The sequence below is a fragment of the Fusarium pseudograminearum genome, chromosome 2, assembly GCF_000303195.2.
Source record: "Fusarium pseudograminearum CS3096 chromosome 2, whole genome shotgun sequence".
NCBI lineage: Eukaryota > Fungi > Ascomycota > Sordariomycetes > Hypocreales > Nectriaceae > Fusarium > Fusarium pseudograminearum.
This window is the reverse complement of record NC_031952.1, coordinates 2,562,182-2,582,815: the sequence shown is the minus strand read 5'-3', so window position 1 is coordinate 2,582,815 and position 20,634 is coordinate 2,562,182. Positions and strand designations below refer to the sequence as shown.

The 20,634-nt window shown below is 47.9% G+C and overlaps 6 protein-coding genes across 6 annotated transcripts, besides 5 other annotated features; 4 read left to right on the top strand and 2 right to left on the bottom strand.

Moving 5' to 3' along the window:
• Positions 1-197: a repeat region.
• Positions 198-199: 2 nt separating this feature from the next.
• Positions 200-341: a repeat region.
• Positions 342-2,157: 1,816 nt separating this feature from the next.
• On the top strand, positions 2,158-4,570 carry FPSE_07750 (uncharacterized protein; the record flags this gene model as incomplete). The annotated part of the gene is made up of 2 exons (XM_009260868.1): positions 2,158-2,382; positions 2,486-4,570. The coding sequence occupies 2 exons, from the start codon at positions 2,158-2,160 to the stop codon at positions 4,568-4,570; spliced, it is 2,310 nt and encodes a 769-aa protein (XP_009259143.1).
• A 3,269-nt stretch (positions 4,571-7,839) lies between these two features.
• Positions 7,840-7,868: a microsatellite.
• Positions 7,869-8,403: 535 nt separating this feature from the next.
• FPSE_07749 (uncharacterized protein) lies at positions 8,404-8,985 on the top strand (the record flags this gene model as incomplete). Its single annotated transcript, XM_009260867.1, has 3 exons — positions 8,404-8,476; positions 8,531-8,740; positions 8,798-8,985. The coding sequence occupies 3 exons, from the start codon at positions 8,404-8,406 to the stop codon at positions 8,983-8,985; spliced, it is 471 nt and encodes a 156-aa protein (XP_009259142.1).
• Positions 8,986-9,262: 277 nt separating this feature from the next.
• FPSE_07748 (uncharacterized protein) lies at positions 9,263-9,913 on the bottom strand (the record flags this gene model as incomplete). The annotated part of the gene is made up of 1 exon (XM_009260866.1): positions 9,263-9,913. One exon carries the CDS (start codon positions 9,911-9,913, stop codon positions 9,263-9,265), a length of 651 nt encoding a protein of 216 aa, XP_009259141.1.
• An 837-nt stretch (positions 9,914-10,750) lies between these two features.
• Positions 10,751-10,790: a microsatellite.
• A 1,123-nt stretch (positions 10,791-11,913) lies between these two features.
• Positions 11,914-13,027, bottom strand: FPSE_07747 (uncharacterized protein; the record flags this gene model as incomplete). Its single annotated transcript, XM_009260865.1, has 6 exons — positions 11,914-11,991; positions 12,046-12,406; positions 12,466-12,545; positions 12,595-12,637; positions 12,686-12,863; positions 13,018-13,027. 6 exons carry the CDS (start codon positions 13,025-13,027, stop codon positions 11,914-11,916), a joined length of 750 nt encoding a protein of 249 aa, XP_009259140.1.
• Positions 13,028-16,098: 3,071 nt separating this feature from the next.
• On the top strand, positions 16,099-18,112 carry FPSE_07746 (uncharacterized protein; the record flags this gene model as incomplete). The annotated part of the gene is made up of 2 exons (XM_009260864.1): positions 16,099-16,718; positions 16,777-18,112. The coding sequence occupies 2 exons, from the start codon at positions 16,099-16,101 to the stop codon at positions 18,110-18,112; spliced, it is 1,956 nt and encodes a 651-aa protein (XP_009259139.1).
• Positions 17,638-17,681: a microsatellite.
• A 424-nt stretch (positions 18,113-18,536) lies between the features above and the next one.
• Positions 18,537-20,473, top strand: FPSE_07745 (uncharacterized protein; the record flags this gene model as incomplete). The annotated part of the gene is made up of 3 exons (XM_009260863.1): positions 18,537-19,108; positions 19,161-20,410; positions 20,463-20,473. 3 exons carry the CDS (start codon positions 18,537-18,539, stop codon positions 20,471-20,473), a joined length of 1,833 nt encoding a protein of 610 aa, XP_009259138.1.
• Positions 20,474-20,634: the final 161 nt, after the last annotated feature.

Genomic DNA, 20,634 nt, shown 5'->3' with positions numbered 1-20,634 from the left:
TTATATTAATTAATTTATAATAATAAAATTATATAATTATTAATAAAATTAAAAATATAATAATAAAATTAATATTATATTAATTTAATTTAATTATAAGGTTTTATATTATTTATATTTTAATTAAATTAATAAGATTAATTAAATTATAAGTAAATAATAATAGCTAAATATATTATATTTAAAGCTTAATTAAAAGATTTAATATTTAAAAGAAAAAAGTATATTCTTTAAAGTAATATAAAGAAAAAAGTATATTAAATAGATATTATACCTTAAGATATTTATAATTAATATTAAAGAGTTTAAATATTTTTAAATTTAATAAATATTAATTAATAGGCCTTTTAGCTATATTAAGCTATAAGATATTATAATTAAAAGTAGCTAGTTAATTTAAAATAATATTAAGGTTAATAAAAAGCTTAAAGCTAAAGTAAAAGCTTACTTATACCTAATATTAAGTCAATTATATAATAAGTTATATGCTAATGCTAAGTAATATTAAATAATGCTGTATAATAATCAGTAATTTAACGGTAGATTCAACTGTAGATAAATTAATACATATATTCTCTAGCTACATTCTCTAACCCCAACCCAGCATCTGCAGAAACGTCAAGATCCCTTCGGCCTCGGTATACGGGAAAGGCCTGAGGAGATATCGATGAGGTAGAAACGGCACTCATTGTGGGATGCCACCGTGCACACCACCCCCTCCCTCCCTTGACGTTAGTGGTTTTTTGATGGCGCATTGGAGTCTCAACCGCATCCAATGTGACCACAGCAGGCGCTTTTTGTTGGGACTTGGCTTCTATTGATAGACAAGACTCGTGCCGAGAGAATACTCTTGTTTCTGGGCATGGTTTTCAAGGCCCAGCCATGCCAAGTGCTCAATGAATATTAAAATAATGGATACTGAATAAAGCTCGAACGTTGATGTGAAATTGACATGTGAAAGTATGGGCGCACGGATATATTTCCCTCGTCGTTGTTTCTCGGAAATTCGCAGAGGATCCATGATGGAGACTGTAATGTAGGTAGCGTGATGAAGCGGCGGTTGGTCCCGGGGTTTCGAATAGACTATCAGTGGCTGATGGCTGAACGTAAATGATGATGGTGGTGTGAATCAACTTGTGATCTCGCTATAACTTGTGATCCATGTGAGCCAAGAGTACCTATGGATGGTGATACATGAATCCAAGGTCATGTTTTCAGCACGGACATCTTAAGCTGAGTATTTTCACATTCTCAATTGCTTTGTTAGTTAATGTTGCGCCGTTGAAATGTGGCTTACACTCGGCATGTTCTCGTTCATGAATGTCTCTGACCATTTGGTTGTCTGGTTGTGCAACGTAGAATTGGAGAGCCAGATCCTTGCAACAGATAAGTTACTTACAGTACAGGCTGCCCTGCACCTTGCCGTACCGGATCTCCGATAGTGGAGTGATAAACAAATATTCGCAAGGGCGAAAACGCCGAGAGCGAGTACGGCATGTAACTAAGATCCATCCTCGGTCATGGAATAGGGAGGTAAGTTCCAGGGACCGAAGAGGAAGCTGGTGGACAAGGACAAAGTACGTATCACGAGAAAAGCAATTCGGAACTTCTTGATAAAGTTGAGGTATTCGTTGACAGGATCATCCAATACTACGACAGTAGCTTCATAGCTCCAAAGCCAGCCTTTCCTTACTGGGTACTAAGACGGGCGGGCACCTCATCGAACCCTCTATTTCCCCTCTTCAGGGTACAATTACAGCACAGAACATCCCCAAACCCAGCCCCAGCTATTTCTCCATCCTCATCTCCATGTGCATCACCTCTCATCCTGTCCTGTTCTGTCCTGCATTGTCTCGCCTCGTCTTTTTCCCCAGCTTATCCTGTCGTCCAACAGGAATGCTGAGGGTTTAAAACTGTTGTTAGCGTCGACTTCAATATAGTTTATCCATCATCTTGCATCACCTAACTGTCAACCTATCTTCGTTCGCTCCAACTCGTCCGTCCGTTCATCCAGAGGCCCGCCGCCCCTCACATCGAGTACACCTCGCTTGTCTAGCTCTGTTAAAGATTTTTACAACATCCATATCCACCCTTCGACTTCAAATTCAGTTTCTCTCACTTGCTCCAAGAGCGCTGGTCTCTCCTCGCCAGTCCGCCATGTCTCAACAAGCCGGCACAGAGGACGCGGCAGCGCCGCAGTCCGCGACGAACCCGACCTCACAGAATGAGCTCTATCCTATGGTGAACTGGAAGTATGACATGTTTCTCTACACCGTCGGTAACATTGTCGATATGTTCTTCCGAGAGGTTGTGCCTCGAGGTGCTTGGCGCGTCCCTCAGACAGGTCCCGTCTTGTTCGTCGCTGCGCCGCATGCCAACCAGGTCAGTTGAGCTTTACAAATTCTCTTTGTTGTGCTAGCGGGGAAGAAGAAATAGCAGCTCGACGTTGCCGTTGTATACCATAGTCCACTGACACCTTCGCTAGTTCGTCGATGCTATTATTCTTCAGCGAACACTGCGAAACGAGGCTAAACGACGAGCGTCTCTTCTTATCGCCCAAAAGTCGGTTCACGGATTTATCGGTTGGGGTTCACGACAAGTCGGCTCAGTTCCCGTCGGTCGCGCACAAGATGCTGCCAAGCCAGCAACCGGAACCATCTACCTCCCCGATCCCATCAACGACCCTACTTTAATTCGAGGTGTTGGCACCAAATTTGGACAGGGTGAAGGCGAAGTCCAGGGCATGCTTTTCTTGCCGTCCGTCAAGGGCCAGAGTGGCGCTAGTGTCGACATCTCCGAGATCATTAGTCCTGAGGAGATCCGTGTCAAGCGACAATTTAAGGGCAAGCTCGCCTTGTCACAGCTGACAGGCCGTGACGATATTGATAATAATGGAAACTTCACCAACAAGGAGGTGAATGGACCCGCCCCAGGCTTCCAAGGCACCAAGTTCAAGATGGCACCTCATATCGACCAGACCAAGGTCTATGATGCTGTCTTCTCTCGCCTATGCAACGGTGGTTGCGTTGGTATTTTCCCTGAGGGTGGTAGTCACGATCGAACCGAGCTCCTACCTCTCAAGGCTGGTGTCGCAATCATGGCTCTGGGAACTTTGGCTCAGGACCCCGATTGCGGTCTCAAAATTGTTCCTGTTGGCATGAACTACTTCCACGCTCACAAGTTCCGCTCACGCGCTGTTGTTGAGTTTGGCGCCCCCTTTGAGATCCCCCGCCATCTCGTCGAGCTTTACTGCAACAAGCAGCGTCGTGAAGCCATTGGTCAAGTCCTGGATACAGTCTACCAGGCTCTCAACTCAGTCACCGTTTCCGCCCCCGATTACGACACTCTCATGGTGATCCAGGCCGCTCGCCGACTTTATAACCCGACCGGCAAGAAGCTCCCGCTCCCAGTAGTGATTGAGCTGAATCGAAGATTGTGCATGGGTTATGAGAGATACAAGAATGACGAGCGCATCACATCCTTAACCGCCGCGGTTAAGGAGTACAACTCGCAACTTCGATACCTGAACTTGAAGGACCACCAAGTACAGTACGCCAAGATGAATATGGTCAAGGTCATCTTCCTCTTCATCTACCGATCGATCAAGCTTCTCCTCCTCTTCATCTGCACCTTGCCAGGTTTGATCCTCTTCGCACCTGTCTTTGTCGCGACCAGAATTATCAGTCGGCAAAAGGCCAAGACGGCTCTGGCTGGCTCAACTGTCAAAATCCGTGGCCGCGATGTTATGGCCACGTGGAAGATTCTTGTAGCAATTGGTCTTGCGCCCACATTATACCACATCTACTCAGCAATCGTCACTTTCAAGGTTTGGCAGGATCGTCTGTGGGGTCGTGTCCCAGAGGGCGTGCCTTTGTGGGTGATCTATTTCGCCATGTGGCCATTTATGGTTGGTATCACATTTGCGTCTTTGCGCTTTGGAGAGGTTGGCGTCGATATTTTCAAGTCTTTGCGGCCACTTCTGCTCTGCTTGACACCGACTTCAAACTACAATATCCACAGGTTTCGAATAAGGCGAGCCGAGCTGAGCGCTCAAGTGACGGATGTGATCAACACTCTTGGACCTGAGATGTTTGACGACTTTGAGAAAGCCCGACTTGTACCCGACCTGTACAAGGTCGAGGGCGGCGCTGCGACATCTCCCAAGTCGCATCGACGACGAGACAGCGACCAATCGAGTACTGGCCTCGAGCCCGAGACACCACCAGCTTTATCGCGACGAAGCACAACACAGTCCAGCCGAGCCCTTCCGCGCAACGACTCGTTCAGCAACATTGGTCATGTGGGCATCTTCTCTACACGACCACCATCTAGAGCGCGTAGCAGGTCGCGATCGAGCAGCAGCGGGGGTGGATTTGGATCTGGCGGGTTCCCTCTTAGTGGATTTACTACCCTTGACTCGAGTGGTGGGTTTGATGAAGCGACTCGCAAGATTCGAGAGGCGATGAAGCACCGCCGACACAAGACAGACCAGGAGAGGACAGATGGAGACGAAGAGGATGATGACAGTGAAGAGGAGGGATACGATGAGGCTAGGAAGAAGAACGCGTGAGTATCGAGATAAAAATGGCCGGTAATGAGCTCGGAAGACGCCAGGTTGCTGTAGCTTGGGCATCTTGTACTATTTAATTCAGCTTCGGTACATTGTATATCTCATAATGCTTTCCATCATGATGCGCTTTCCAGGGCAGTTACTAAGTAAAATTATAAGACAAGCTCTATATTGTTGCAGAATTGGTTTTTACTGTTAAACTCATATCTCTACCCCGGATCGAGTGAGTAACACATTCATAAGACAAGCTCTTTCTATCAAGATGTGTATATACCCCTGAGAGCCTATAGACTACAGGTCTCTTAAGCAACCTAAACCCACGGAAAGTCCTCCAGTACCTGAGTTTTCGGTAGTTGTATATGGATTTTAAAGCTAACACTGGCTTTTGGACTTCCCAGTACCTGGATAGATACAAGCAATGAAGAATGGCTCTGTATAATGCCTTGTGGTAGCTGACAGCGGATCCAATGACGTGTGTGACTGAATGGTGTCAGGCTCGGTGATAGGAGTTAGACGGGGTAAGTATTAGAGCGAAGAATAGAGCGAGATTCATGGGGGATTCACAAGTATTTGAAGTACGAACAGATTGCATAGATATAACTATTCTGTAAAGATAATTTCGATACGGAGTATTATTCGACATTTCGCATGCTTCTTCTTTTGAGTTTGAGGTAATTAACTCGGCTGATTGATCCTTGTACGATTGATTAACTGATTGATTATTTGATTATCAATCAGTACAAGCTCCAAGAGAAATCCAATCGTATACCGGTTAGGTCCATTAATTGCGAATTAATTACCTATTCTGGTGGATTCAGTCCCCAGATAGTCAATTCCGAGCCGAACCTACGGCATCAGAAGTGGACTGCCCTAAAATCTACCGACAACTTGCTTCTCGTGGATCATGACTTTATTTTCCACTCAACCTCACCCTTCAGGCCAACCTCACAATCCTTCTCCCTCAACAACAGCCGCCACACCGTCTTGGCTTCCGCGTCCACCAGCAAAGCAGAGAATGGCTCTCTCGTTTAAGAATCTCGTCAGCTCCGTGCTGGGCCCTGGGGCTGCCAAGGACGACAAGCCGCCATCGGCTTCGGAGCTGTTCGTAAAGACGGACCCAAAGGTGGATGGCGAGGAGTGTTTGCACGATTGCGATAACTGCTCGGCCCGGTATCCCAGAGGATTCAAGATTGAGGAAGAGGACGTACTGTACGGCCTCGTTGCGGCTTGGAGCACGCATGTCCTTGTTGGGACGGGGAAGACGGATTGGGTGAGGGATGTGGAAGAAGAGGAGGGCAGTGTCATGCAAGCTTTTTCCAAAGCAGTTGAGCCTTCAAATGGAGTGAGTTTGCCACCTCCATTGTATGGGTTGGCGAGTACAGTGAGAGTGTCTCTCATTTAAGTTATCTCATTCATACTTGCAAGTTACGTTAAGGCGAGCAACTACTGACAAAAAACTCACAGAAACTCAAGCTATCAGCATCTAACATGCCCACTCCTCATGACACAGATGACTATTCTGAACCTACAACACTTCTACTCTTACCGGCCTTTAAACTCCTCCGCAATGTTCACCCTCTCAGCGTGCCTCAAATCATTACGGAGGTTATCAACCAAGCACCCACCAGCACTTCTCCTCTCACGCCGACAGCTCTTCCCGCTTCTCTGCCATCTCCGGATCCAGCTGCTGGCATTCCCGATGTATCTTTAGCCAACTGCCCTCACAACGCCGTTATCCTCATGTGCAGTCATCGAACGCGTGATGTCCGCTGTGCACAGAGTGCGCCTGTTCTGAGAAAGGAGTTTGAGCGCCAGCTGAGACCGTTGGGTCTGTATCGGGATCTACACGATGAGAGACCTGGTGGAGTAGGCATCTACTACATCAGCCACGTGGGGGGGCACAAGTACTCTGCCAATGTGATGATCTACCGACGACCCAATGCGTTTGGTCTGGATGATACGACTGAGCAGCAGAATGGCACGAGTAATGGCGAGAAGAACGGCGACAGCGTCAACGGTTCAGGAGAGGGTAGCGTGGGTGCAGCGCAGGGCATCTGGCTTGCTCGTGTGATGCCCGAAGACTGCGAGAACCTGATTCGATATACTGTTCTCAGAGGCAAGGTCGTCAAGCCTGAGCGTCAGTTACGAGGCGGTTTCGACCGTGGCAGGGGAGTCATGAGTTGGTGAGAAGCAAGAGTGTGACAAGGAGCAGTGTTCTGGATAGAGGATGAGAATGAGGACCGAGAGAAAGAGGTTGATATCCACGGTCCTACATGATGGCTCTGATGGGGAGACTCAAGTGCTGATGATTCGGTGTAAATGTTGGGCTGTTTAGATGAGGGAATAGAATAAAGATAGAGTTTACGATCTACAATACTTGGTACCTGGACCGAGTGATTAGGAGATGATGGATGGACACTGCGTATACTATATGGAGCAATTCGTTCCGTGTTTCGTCCAAGATGCAACGTCGTTCAATTCTTGCACCATTCAGATGTCAAAGCCATCATGACAAAAGAGCAAAAGGATAGGGATGAGACATAACCATGTAAACCCTAGAAACTTTTTAAAGCTTTGTTATCCTATAATCACGTCTGTCACCGTGCATCATTCGAAAGTACTGGATCTCAGCCATCTCCTTACTGTGGATGCCACGTCGTCACGTCCTTGATATGGAACGAAGAACCCTGTTGAGAAAGAAGATCTGCAGTAGAAAGATACGTAGTTATGATTATCCCCCCCCCTTCTTTTTGTGCCTTGCAGAGTGAGAGAGAGCCTCATTGACTCAGTTTTCTTTTTTGACAGCAATGATGAGTGGAGAAACTAAAGTTGAAACTGTTCATGTCAAGGAATTGAGTTATGGGGCGTTTTGTTTGGCTGGAACAGATGGCGAATAATGATGGAATGTTTCTTTGCCTACTTTTGTCGGCATTACGCGTCGCATGTTACATAGTAAAGAAAACTGTGGACTCGTTTTATGGAGACGAGTAAGTTGAGCGAGCGTCATAATGGACGATCATCAGAGTATTTGTATTTTATCATTGAGTTAATCAAAAGTCGGGAACGAGAATTCAAGACGTTGGAATAAACGAAATATGTTAAATGTTTAATTTTCATACAAAGAACTGACTTGACCAAGACTAGACTAGCAGCTTCCATCGGATAATTAACCACCTATAAAGTGACAATTTATAGCGTCTTGGATATGGACGGCATATGCAATGCAGCCTGTATGAGCCTCACGTCCAACCATTAAACAGGGAAACACCCAAGACAAGACAAGACAAAACAAAACAAGCTTTCCCTCTCCCAACCCCTGCATTTTAAACCCCAACTTTCATCAAGACGAGACTCTAGTGCCGACATTGGTTCGCTCACAGATAATTCCGTCTAATACGCCCGTGGGGTTGCATCCAATACAACAAACTCAGGCCTCGTTGACCACTCTCAAGGGTTCTGGGAACTAAGACGGAGAAATTCTTCCATACAAGTAAAGATTTGCGAGGCTATCAAGGGGGATTGCGGACCTTCTACGACTATGTAGCCACAGATACACATATCTATATATTTATGGCCCTGTTCTCGCCAAAAAAACAGGTTACATCTTCTTCACTCAACCCATTCTTTTAACTCTATTCTTATCAACAAATTCCTGATCTGTGACCCATCTCTCGTTGTCTATCTCTTTATCCTTGTTCTTGTTTGTTCTTGAGCTGGCCTCTTCTTGTTATAAAAGTCTATAAATCGTCAACTGCCGTCTACTTCTCTATCCAGAAAACCACAACAACAATCATCTTTCCTGTCACCATCTCTTCTTACACACAACCATCAACATGAAGTCCGGACTCTTTGCCCTTGTCATCGCCGCTGTGGCTCCTCTTGCCATGGCTGCTCCTTTCCCTCCTAGTGAGTTACACTCCCAGAGATTTTCGTATACGTAACGTACTAATATTCGTATAGACGGCCCTCCTGGAGGTTTCTTCCCTTCCCCTCCTACAAACGGTAGTCTTCCCGGTGCTGATGTTCCTGGTGCCCCCGGTGCCCCCGGTGCCCCCGGTGCTGGTGCCCCTGGCGCTCCCGGAGGTCCTGGTGGTTGGATGCCTCCTATGCCTCCTATGCCTCCTAGCCCCCCTGTTGGTGGCCAGCCCGGTGGTCAGCCTGGTAGTGGATGTAAGTTATACCGCAAGAAACACTTGCTTCGATATCTTTACTAACAAGCATTGTCAGCGCCTGCTCCCCCCCCTGTGGTCCCTACTCCCGTCCCTGGAGCTCCCGTCGTCACTCCTCCTGCTGCTCCAACTCCTCCCGTTGCCCCTGGAGCTCCCATCGTCACTCCTCCTGTTGCTCCTGCTCCTCCCGTTGCCCCTGAGCAGCCCGTCGTGGTCCCTACCCCCAGCCCCGTTGCTCGCATCTAGGGCGACTACGACACGACACAGCGGTTTGATTGAGCTTGCTTCTTTTTATGTTCTTGTACATTGAATAGGATCCCCAACAGGAAACCAGACGGATAGACTAGAGGTTCTCTTGTATATATAGAATGCCGCTAGCCGGCGAATGGAAAAGAGCTTTGTTTGGGTTCAACTTGAGCTTCAGAATGAAATGACTTGTGATTGTTCTTATGCTTGTTTCTATCTATCCCCTGATGTCTTCATGAAGCACATTGTGCTCGACATCAGCCCACTCACTCGATTCCTAATCATAGATGGCGTTGCGAAAAGTAGAATGAGACCAAGTCTGAGAGCCGTCGGTAAGGTGACTGTCAACAGAGACATCGTCAAGCTCATAACCGGCCATACCCGCCCAGTCGTTACGAAGATGAACAAAGCGGTCGGAGCCTTCCAGCCGAGCCTTCTCCATGTTCCCGATTCGGAGCAGCCTTCCGATGTAGTACAACTGACTGTGAAGATCCTGCAGGTCACTGTAGTCGGGTGACTCCTTGACGAATTCATCGTGGAAGTGGATGCGGTCAAAACCAGCGATTTTGGCACCGTCGACACACGACTTCTCGTAGGCTGGGTCGAGAATGTAACGGTTCCACATTCGCTGCTCGTCTGTCTCCAGCTCTGCAATGTAGTCAGCCTTGCGGGCTTGGTATTTGGTGTAAGTCTCTTCGTAGGAGTCGTCGAGGGCGCGAAGAAGCTTGCTGAGACGCAGGCGATACTCGTCACTGTTCTTGTCGATGATATCAGGCTTATCCTCGTCGTGGTCAAAACGAGCGAAGGGGTAATTTTGGTAGCGAGCAATGCTGTTGGGATTCTCGACAGACTCTGGACTGTCGAGGTTGAGCTTAGCAGCCCGAGTGGCTAGGCCCGTGAGTTCGAGGTCTGTATCAATTCTTCCCATTGTAGCGGTAAGAGAAATGTGTGCTGAGTTTGGTTTGTATATATTGTAATAGAGTTGGTCGAAACTGGTTGTTTGTGTTGGTTGGAAGGGGAAGCTGGTAGTTTCGTGAGCTTTATATGCATATGCCTTTGTACAATCTTGTCACAGACAGATAATTCAGAACGAGGGATTCATTCAGTGAATATTCTCCTAATCGCATAGCCAGTGACTATCATAGTTATTATCGGTCCATGTTTACTACTAATCAGTTGTGATTAGCTGGAACATGAGGTTCATTGCATACCAAAGGGATAATAAAATGCCATATAATCACTGTAAACTCGTTGCGTTGTATTCTTAATCATGTCATACTTGACTTCCTAAAATCGTAAAAGCAGTCTATCTTGCAACCACCCATGTATACATAACCCATATCCAAAATAGACATATTCGTCAAAGCCGCCGTGATATTGCGCCGTAAACCATAACATGAGTGATTCATATCCAATCACTAACCAACCCAACCGTCCAGACATTACCAATCCACATTCCACCGTGATTTTTTATGTTGTGACCAAAAAGAGAAAACAAAATAGTGACATATAATCATCATCACGAAACCGCTGTGCCCAAAGTAGAATAAACAAGAAAGTTAAACAACCAAGCGCTTTCTGTGCTTGGAGGGGTATCGAGAAGAAAGCCTTGAAAGCCTTGAAAAGGTCGACAGAGTGTGGTCCGGGAAGACGATGCTTCTCTGAATCAGTCAGCGATATCGGTGGAGCTTCTGCTTGAACCAGTCGCGCTCATATGGTTCTTGGCCATTGAGACCAGCTTCCAGATTCCGAATGAGACACCGGCGAGGATGATGAAGAGAATGATGATGATAATGGCGATGACGTCGTTCTTCTTCATATTGGCGGTTGAAGAGTGAGTGGGTGAGATATGAGTGGGGAGTGTATTGAGCGAGGTTGTCTCTGTTGTAGACTAAAGATAGGTTTGGCGTTTAAGAGGATGTCTTAATCTAATACAGAGTTAGTTAATGCTCTTAGATCAGAATCACAAGATCGACATACTCAGTCAAGAATGTCGAAGTGGTAAAAAGTGTTTAGTTGAAGTTGAGTCGAGTCAAAGAAGCGGTGCAACCAAGTCTACCAATGAGAAGCTTCGTGATACAGAGAGATGATGTCGTAGAAATCGTAAAAGTATGTCTTTTCACTGTATTTGTTGCATGCAATGCAATTATCGTTTTTACAAGAAAAATAAATCGTCAGATTCGTTTCTCAAGAATGAAAGAGTACAAATAACGGGAGTAGGAATGTAAAGTCTCGGTCTCGCTCTCAATCACACAAGGCCAGTCACTCTGTTATAAGTCGTTGCCCCGCCACCGTCTTTTTCCCATACAGCTAGACTTGGTTAGTAGATGCCAACTACGGTAAAGTAATGGACGCGTTAAATGGCAAGGCTGGGAGTAAAGAGCTGGGTTGCAAGGGTCTTGTGGTGGGGTTAGTCAGGGGTTCTGACACGCTGGACAACTTTCGGGTTTTCCCAGCCTCGCAGAAAACGTCACCTCTTTCTCTTTTTAGGCGCCATAGTATCCATTGTCGCGTTAAGTCGCGTTGGGGTCGGTCAGCTTCAGACCCAAAAAGAAATGAACGAGACCCACCCAAGCTAGCATGCCGCAATCCCGCCCAATTCAATGCAAGGTACCGCCCTCAACAGTCACATGTCATGCACCTTCATCAATTGCTGTTATTCAACCAGGTAATTCGCATTCTCTAAGCAAATACGGAGGAAGTCCTGTGTACAGCCCGCATTTTGCTATGCGGCCGCGCCCCCAATTAAACACCAAGTCTACTATCGACTGAATGCCCATCGCCCTCTTGGTAAAAAGTCAACATAAATGCAGAATAATATTCCCATTGGCCGCCAAACGCCGTTCCTGTTGAGATCTTCTTACAGATCCTCTTGCAGAGGTCGAGACCAAGGACAAATCTTAGCCTACCTGCTTCCTCAGTGTTGATCTAGTTCTCAGCTCCTTCGGTAACCTCCCTGTTCTCGCCTCTATCGATCTTGAGGTGGCTTTCGTAGAAACGAAGCATCTATGTCGCATCGCATTAGCATATATCCATATCAAACCATACAATACTGCTCACCTTCTGTGGGCATTTCCTGTAAACCACATCCGTGTCGTGTTTGGTCTTCTTGCCGTTCTTCCATCTCAGATAAACGATAATCTTGCCGATGCTTTCGTCCTCTTCGAGCTCGATCGATTCAATCTCATCCTCCCATGAGCCCACGGGTGGACTCCATTGCTTGGATGTGGCAGGAGGTGTAGAATTGGCCGGATGCGCATCACGTCGAGATCGCTTTGTTGTTGAAACAGTGGTGTTGGGAGTGCCGTTCGTAGTTCGGCGGCGTTTCTTCGTTTTGGACGCGGTTTCCGTCTCCTCAAAAAGTTTCTCTCGGCCTCCGAGCTTGTTGAAATATTTGTCCAGGATCTCTTGAGCCGATTCACTGGGGGAAACACGTTAGACAAGGCGTTCATCACCCGTTAAAGTAAGCATTGTACATACCGGAGGTTGTCCTCGGGTTCCCAGGTCAGGTCTTTTTTGGCATCGTATCCTTCCCACTTGACTTGGAACTTCAGACTACCCTATAAAAACGATTAGCATGGACCAAGCCAAGTCGTGTGCTTCCCTTACATCCTCGTCAATGAGATGCTTTTTGATCGCTTCGACAACGAATCTGCAGCCCGTCAGTATTTCCCCTTTGATTGATTCATTGATGCCTTACACGTCCTCGTCCAAGTCCTCGTCATCGTCCTCATCCTCATCTAGCTCTTCCTCCGAACCGTCTTCTGGCTTGGTGTCTTCAAACTTCTCAGACACCACGGCTGATGTCGACTTCTTGCGAGTCGCGTGTGGAGGTGTGGTGAACTCCTCAAGATCGGAGTTTTCTTCTTCACTCAGAGCTGCGCATTGATTAGCGACTGGGGAAAACGGGTTGCGACTACGGAAAGTGATGTTTCATAGATTCATGCCAGACGCGCTCGCGACACGCCATTGTTTGTCGGGTGCGGCAGACATAGCTATGTAAATGTTGAATGACAGGAAATATGAACATACCGGGTGGCATTTTGAATACTTGGCGTTATTGCGCAAATGCACTATTCTCTAGCAAGTTGAAGGGGATAAAAGTTGTTACTTCTGGATGGCATCAACAAGTTCGGCAGCTAACACCACCAGCAGCTTGCGAATGAACCTAGGTGCTTCCGTCTTTGGAGGGGCTGTGCTGCATGTGGCGTAAGCTGATGTGGCGCACAGCCAAGTTCACATGATCACATGACTGCATCGCGAGCCTTTACTGAATACTCACTTCGGAAGAATTCAGATGGATAATATCGCGAGGAACGCCCAATTGCGCCGCATCATATTCTATTTGTGCTCCTGTGCTAGGTATTGGTAGTGTTTGTCATTGCTCCTCCCGCCTGCGGCTCTTCAGTTATCTCATCTCAGCCCCTGTTGACGCTCCAGGGGATAACTGAAAAGTTGACCTCCAAGCTTCTGGCGTACAAAAGATGAATGATCTGGGAGTCCAATCTGAAATGGCATACACTCACTTCCTTCTTGTGCTCTCAACAACCAAGTTTCATGGTGCCCAGAGAACGCCGTGATAAATTGGGTGGATACCAGGTACTGGATTGTCTAGACTCTGAGTTCTTAACAAAAGTAAAAATCCAGAGGGTCCAGAGTCACAATCTCACAGGGGGACGCTGCATACCAAACGTTGTCAGCAAACTTGGCAAGCATGTTGTAGCAATGCCCGGTCTCGGTTTTCGCAATGCTATGAATGAAGCGAAGTGGATAGCGGCTAATGAAGTACTAGGCACGTCCTCCAACTGGCGGCTATTGTATGTGACCTCACAAGTTCAATGGGTCACATAGCTGCCGTATTCTAACCATACGATAGGCTCTGGCCGCGGCTCTGCTCAGGGGTATGAGGTAGGAGGAAAGTTTATCAATGGGACATGTGCCAATGCCCTAGGAGAACCAGGTTTGTGTCCATACACACTCCTTCATTATCCTTTCTACTAGTATCGTGCTGTATCTCCGAGCTGCTCAATGCGGAACAGGAGACCGGTATCTTTGCCAAGCAGACAACTAGCACTCAGACTGAGCATGGGAGGGTGGATAGACTTACTGTGTACTGCATTCTTTGTTCGAAAACCAGCAAGGTCATTAGAAGTTCAGAGAAGCAAGTTTGTGTCGCACCTGATGGGCTCATAGGCTGCAGAGTGTAATTAAGCAGATGCAGTATTGAGTGGCTCTCTGCTCTTTGTGAGATAGTGCTGCTGCGGTGGTTAAGGGGCACGCAGAAGCTCACCATGTCTCGGACAAGGATCCAATGCCTAAGAACAACCCGTGGTCGGTGCCACCCATGCTTTGCGGTTCCAAACCAATCTTGTCCAGTCTGTGTAATGTCTAGCGCTACAAGACTGACGGGAGGATCAGAGCGGTCTTTCCCCCCGGGCCCTATCAACTTCTATGATTGGGGTTTGAAGATGTGATATCGTTGGTTCATAGCCTTTCTCAAAGAACTTATGTCCGGATGTAAGTACGTACCACGTACTGTCTGGGCAAGCATATAAAAGGGGGCGCACGTTGGAGCAAAGCCACCAAGCCCCTTCAGCTCTGATATGCAAGTTTGTGGCGTTCCCAAAGCTTGCTGAGCGTCCAATCAAGAAATGTGGCCAACGGTTGAAACCGAGGATACTATTTAGTTGACGCCAGGCTGTCAGTTGGAGAGCCAGTCACTAGCTTGATGTGTATAGCAAAGTTTATGCTACATGCTCTGGCATAGCGAGTGCTAATTTTCGCGTCTCTGTTCAAGGACCTCGTATTTGCGGCTATCGTGGCAGCGGAATCTGACCAACGGTCGGCCGTCAAGGGTCGTGATAGACTGTAGAGCAGTAAGTGGGTTTCTAGTAATACTATGAGCATAGCCGACATTGTCTAGTGGGTTAAAAACTCCATCTCATTAGAACAATGAAAAGAGGGCGTCAAGAGTGATTTTTCTTATTAACATGTGTGATTTCCATAGCCTAATATTAGCATCTATGAGAAATTGTTGTATTTATAGCTGCATATCCTCCTCCCCTTTTAGCTACCCTTGGCCGATCAACTACACCGTCTAGTACAATTGCCGATGCCCAAATCCAGGAGCTGTATGAGATGCCAAGGTCTGATGAACTTGTCAAGAATGTGGACAAGCCTTTGTTCAAGAAGTGTTCTTTTCTTCTTCCTTTTCGACGATTTCTTTGCTGGTCATAAAGTATACACCTGTTGCATTATGAATCGAGATTTTGCCGTTACAAAACACTGAAACAATGACCAATCTCAACTGCGCTGCCCTACAGAACCAAGGCAAAGGTAGGCAGGTTCCATGGATCTCAGGACCATCGATAGAAAGCTCGAGGTCCCGACGGCACTAAACCGGACCTCTCAGAGAAGCCCGATCAGCGCTAAGCGAGCAGCGGGAGAGACATCCAGACGGCGGGACGGCCACTAAGCGTCAGGGGTTTCATGGGTGCTGGTTAGTGCTGGTGGCGCCAATCTGGGGGTCCATTTCGGGGGTCTTGGTTGGATTGGTTCCGCCCCTGAATAGAAATGGACCTCACCTGGGAGGAGGCTTTATTTTAAAATGGAGAGGGGGTAAAAACCCAAAAGAACAATTAAACGCAGCGATGCCTCGAGACCTGGCTTCCCCTTTAGTCTCCCATCGCTCGCCTCTAAATTTAACTAGCTAACATTTCGAGTCTCTCATTTTCTTCTCTCTTGCTCTCACTCTTGCTCTCGTCTTCGACTTCGCTCTCTTGTTATCTATCCCGAAAACTCATATCTCAATCCTTTCTTTCTCATTCATCTCAACTCTCTCCATGCCCAGATTTACCTAAACGCCTATTGACCTGTCCTTCCACCCGGAGGTTTCGGCCCCAATACGCTCGTTCTTTTTTCTCTTCAACCTTCGCTCGCTCCTTATGATTAACGTCTATACAGCTCCCCAATTGGAGCCGTAGTCGTCGACCTTTTTTTGTCCACTCTTATAGTTATCGAGATCTCCGTATTTCTTTCTCGGTCGTTCTTACAGAAAGAACTCTCGCGTCCCCCTAATTTTCCCTGAAATTGATCATTCACACCTCGTTCAAAATGCCCGATTCGACGCCCCAAACCGCCGATTCAGGAACGCCCAAAGCCGGCGCCCCTAAAGACAAAAACTGCCCCTTTTGCGGACAGGCTTTCACCTCCTCTTCCCTCGGTCGCCATCTCGATCTGTACATCAAGGAGAAGAACCCCAAACCACCAGATGGTGTTCACGATGTCGATGCTATCAAGAAGCTCCGTGGTGGTATCACAAGACGACAGGCGCGAGGTTCGCTGGGAGGGAGACGGGAAACTTCAACTCCTATAGGTACCCCAAAAGCACCTTTAATGAAGGAAACATCCCTCCCCGAAAACGATGATTTCCAATCGCCGGTTATTTCCAAGAACAACCAGCTCGTTGTTGATCAGACTATGAAACATGCACCTCCTTTCCAGCCAACATGGGAGGCCACGGGCGTCATGAACGATATCCCTAAAAGAGGCAGCTGGGAAGGCGACGCCGCACCCGAGCCACCAAAACGCCCTGGCATGCAACGGACTGCTAGCAAGCAAGCCATTCAGAAGGCTCAATTCGACGTCAAACAAAAGGTTTCCGATGCCATGGATACAGCACGTGCTGCGGAGTTGGCATTGCGGGAGCTTCTCAGCTCTTGGAGGGCAGCCAAGTATGTAGATTAACTTTTTTTTCGTCGCTTCGTTCATGAAATGCTAACCTTGTTCCAGGGTGCAACTCGACAACAACTCGATGCCATTCGACTTCGACCCTCTATCTCTCGATTTCCCTGCATTGACCCTCCAATGCCTACAGCCTCCACCAACACTCTTCTCATCAACGCAACATCCTACATCAACATCATGGTCCGTTCAATCGCCAGGACAGCGTGAATTCGAGGCTCTGCAGACTTGGTTCGCAGTACAGTTCAAGTCTTGGAAAGTGACTTGTGCGGCTGCCACCACTGCCGTAATGGATGAATTCAAGTATCCTCCCACAGCAAACAGTTTCCGAAACCCTCGAGAGTCCGTCCGGAAGGCTGAGAAGGCGGCAGAGCAACTGGAGGCACAGGTAGATGAGCATCTTCAATCGGCATACGCGGTGTGGGGAACTCTCCCGATTCAGCGACAGCAAGAGCTTTGGATCCTTGAATTGGCACGAGGCGTAGGAAGAAAGCACAAGGAGGCTGAGAAGATGAAGGAACAGCAGCACAGACTCAAGCAAGAGAATGCCAATCTCAAGTCTCAGATTGAACAACTCAACAAGCTTCAACAACCGAAGGAGTTTAGGCTCGCGCCGCCCGTCACAATCCCAATGGAACGCGAACTCCTTGCTCTTTCTTACGAACAGGCCGTGAAGGGTGGCAGGGCTGTTGGCTTCTCTCTTGAGGATAGTCAGGTTGATCTTTCAACCCTTGTTTCAAGGTCTATCGAGCGATGGAAGAGTGTCATTGCTTCATCGAGAGCCAATGCCAACGGAATGAGTGCTCAAAGATCCCTAGATCAATCCAGCCAAGCTTCCAGTAATACCGCTGTCAACGGCACTCAATCCACTCCACAAATTCAGACGCCATGCCAACCACAATTCCAAGCACAACAACAACAGCAACAGCAACAGCAACAGCAATTACAGCAACCGCAACGGCCTCAACTTTCTAAACGTCCTTCAACAACCAGTGTCAACGGTGCAGTCAGCGAGCATGCCACTGCCTCAACCACTACGACCGACCCATCCTCCGCTGCTGAGAACAGCGATCAAGATGCTGATGCAGAAATGGAGGACGACGATAGCTTTGCCATGGTTAACCCTTCTCCGATTAAACCACAACAACCTGTTCAGCAACAAACATCTCTCGAAGTGCCACGTACACGGCCTGTGCAACAGCAGCAGCGTAACGCACAGTTTATGATGCCCAACGGTGCAGGAAGTCCTGTTAACCGGGCAGCAATCAATCTGAGTCGATCTATGCCTAACATGAATATGGCGTTGCAAAATGGAGGCATGCATGGAGGAGATATAGCCATGGCAATGCAAGGAGTTCGTGGGGATGCCATGTATCTGGAATAGCACTGCCATTTTAATACCTGATATAGATAGGTAGGCCATCACCAAAAGCGATCCGTAATGATGAAAGACTTTGAGCGAGCTAAATCTGCTTTTGCCCGCAATGCAACAATATGATCAATTGACAAAATACCTACTTTCCTCATCGTCTTCTGCTGTATTTAGTATGCTTCGGTAGTTTCCAGTTAATAGATACTATCTAGACGCAAATGTGGCTAAGCACGCACGTAAATGCCTGACTGACTGAAAATTTACCCCGCGATTGTGGCGCCCACCATTTCTTCTGCCCCTCCTGCCCTGACTGTTCCACTGACTCACATCACAGCTTGACTCATTTTGCCGGCAGAAGAGATTTAAATCAGGTATCGACGCCTGATCTGGAGATCCTGCCATATCAATTCCACAACCTCGAAAACGATACGCAATTATGGCTGACGCTGCTGCCCCCCCGACCGAGCAGGTTGCCAACCTGCACCTCGATGAGGTAACTGGTGAGAAGATCTCCAAGACCGAGTTGAAGAAGCGCCAGAAGGCCCGCCAGAAGGAGGAGGAAAAGAAGAAGAAGGCTGCCGAGCGTGGTCCCGCTCCCGCTCCCAAGAAGGCTGCCGGCGGTGCTGAGGCTTCTGAGAAAGACCTCACCCCCAACCAGTACTTCGAGATCCGATCCAGGAACATCAACAAGCTCCGCGAGACCAAGAGCCCCAACCCCTACCCTCACAAGTTCAATGTTACATACGACCTGCGAAAGTTCGTTGAGGAGTTTGGTCACCTCAAGTCTGGCGAGCACGCCAAGGACAAGATCATTCAAATTGGTGCCCGTGTCCACGGAAAGCGAGCATCTGGCGCCAAGCTCCTCTTCTACGATGTCCGAACTGAGGGTGTCAAGGTCCAGATCATGTGCCAGGCTCAAGAGGTTCGCGAGGGAGCTCCCTCTTTCGAGGACCAGCATGAGCACCTTCGCCGAGGTGATATCATCGGAATTATCGGATACCCTGGCCGGTGGGTTGACGAACTATCAATTGAAGAAAGCTCAGAACTGATATCATCCTAGAACTGCCCCCAAGACCAAGATCGAGAAGGGTGAGGAGGGTGAGCTGTCCATCTTCGCCACCGAGATTGTTCTCCTGACTCCTTGCCTGCACGCCCTTCCCGATGACCACTACGGCTTCAAGGATCTCGAGCAGCGATACCGTAAGCGATACCTCGATCTCATCTGCAACGAGAAGGCCCGTAACGTCTTCATCACTCGATCCAAGATGATCACCTGGATTCGTAAATACTTCGACGAGCGTGACTTCGTCGAGGTTGAGACTCCCATGATGAACCAGATTGCTGGCGGTGCCACTGCCAAGCCCTTCACCACTCACCACAATGAGTATGATATGCCCATGTTCATGCGTGTCGCCCCTGAGCTTTACCTCAAGATGCTTGTCGTCGGTGGTCTCAACCGCGTGTACGAGATTGGACGTCAGTTCCGAAACGAGGGTGCTGATCTTACACACAACCCCGAATTCACCACCATTGAATTCTACGAGGCCTACGCTGATGTCAACGACTTGATGAAGACCACCGAGGACATGATCTCCGGCCTCGTCAAGTACCTCACCGGTGGCTACAAGACTACTTTCCATACTCAGAGTGGCGAGAAGTACGAGGTCAACTGGGAGGCGCCTTGGCCCCGATATGAGATGATTCCCACTCTTGAGGAGGCTACTGGCGAGAAGTTCCCTTCTGGTGACCAGCTCCACACTCAAGAGACCAACGAGTTCCTCAAGAATGTCCTTAAGAAGATGAACCTGGAGTGCACACCTCCCCTGACCAACGCCCGGATGATTGACAAGCTGGTTGGCGAGTTCATCGAGGAGAAGTGTGTCAACCCCTCTTTCATCACTGGCCACCCTCAGGTCATGAGCCCTCTCGCCAAGTACCACCGTGAGATCCCCGGTCTATGCGAGCGATTCGAGGCTTTCGTGTGCAAGAAGGAGATTGCCAACGCTTACACCGAGTTGAACGATCCTTTCGATCAGCGCCTGCGTTTCGAGGAGCAGGCCCGCCAGAAAGACCAGGGTGACGACGAGGCTCAGCTCGTCGATGAGAACTTCTGTACCTCGCTCGAGTACGGCCTGCCTCCTACCGGTGGCTGGGGTATGGGTATTGACCGAATGGTCATGTTCCTGACTGACAACTACACCATTCGTGAGGTCCTTACTTTCCCGTTCATGAAGGACGACAAGCTGGAGCAGAAGAAGCAACTGGCCGCAGAGGTGGCTGGCATTGAACCTATGCCTGAGGAAGGTATTGGTAAGTTTGAGCGTTTTCACTAATCTTGATACGATGACTAACCTTGCGGTAGCTCACAAGTAAAATTGAGAAATTGTATATGTAAGGGTTTTGTGATGAGGTTGATCGTATGATTTAACGTTGAGACAATGATACCAGGAGAGACAAAGATTTCATCCTGGAAATATAAACAAAAAAATGAAACGCCTTTGGCTTGTTAAGAAGGACATCCTGAACTTGATGTC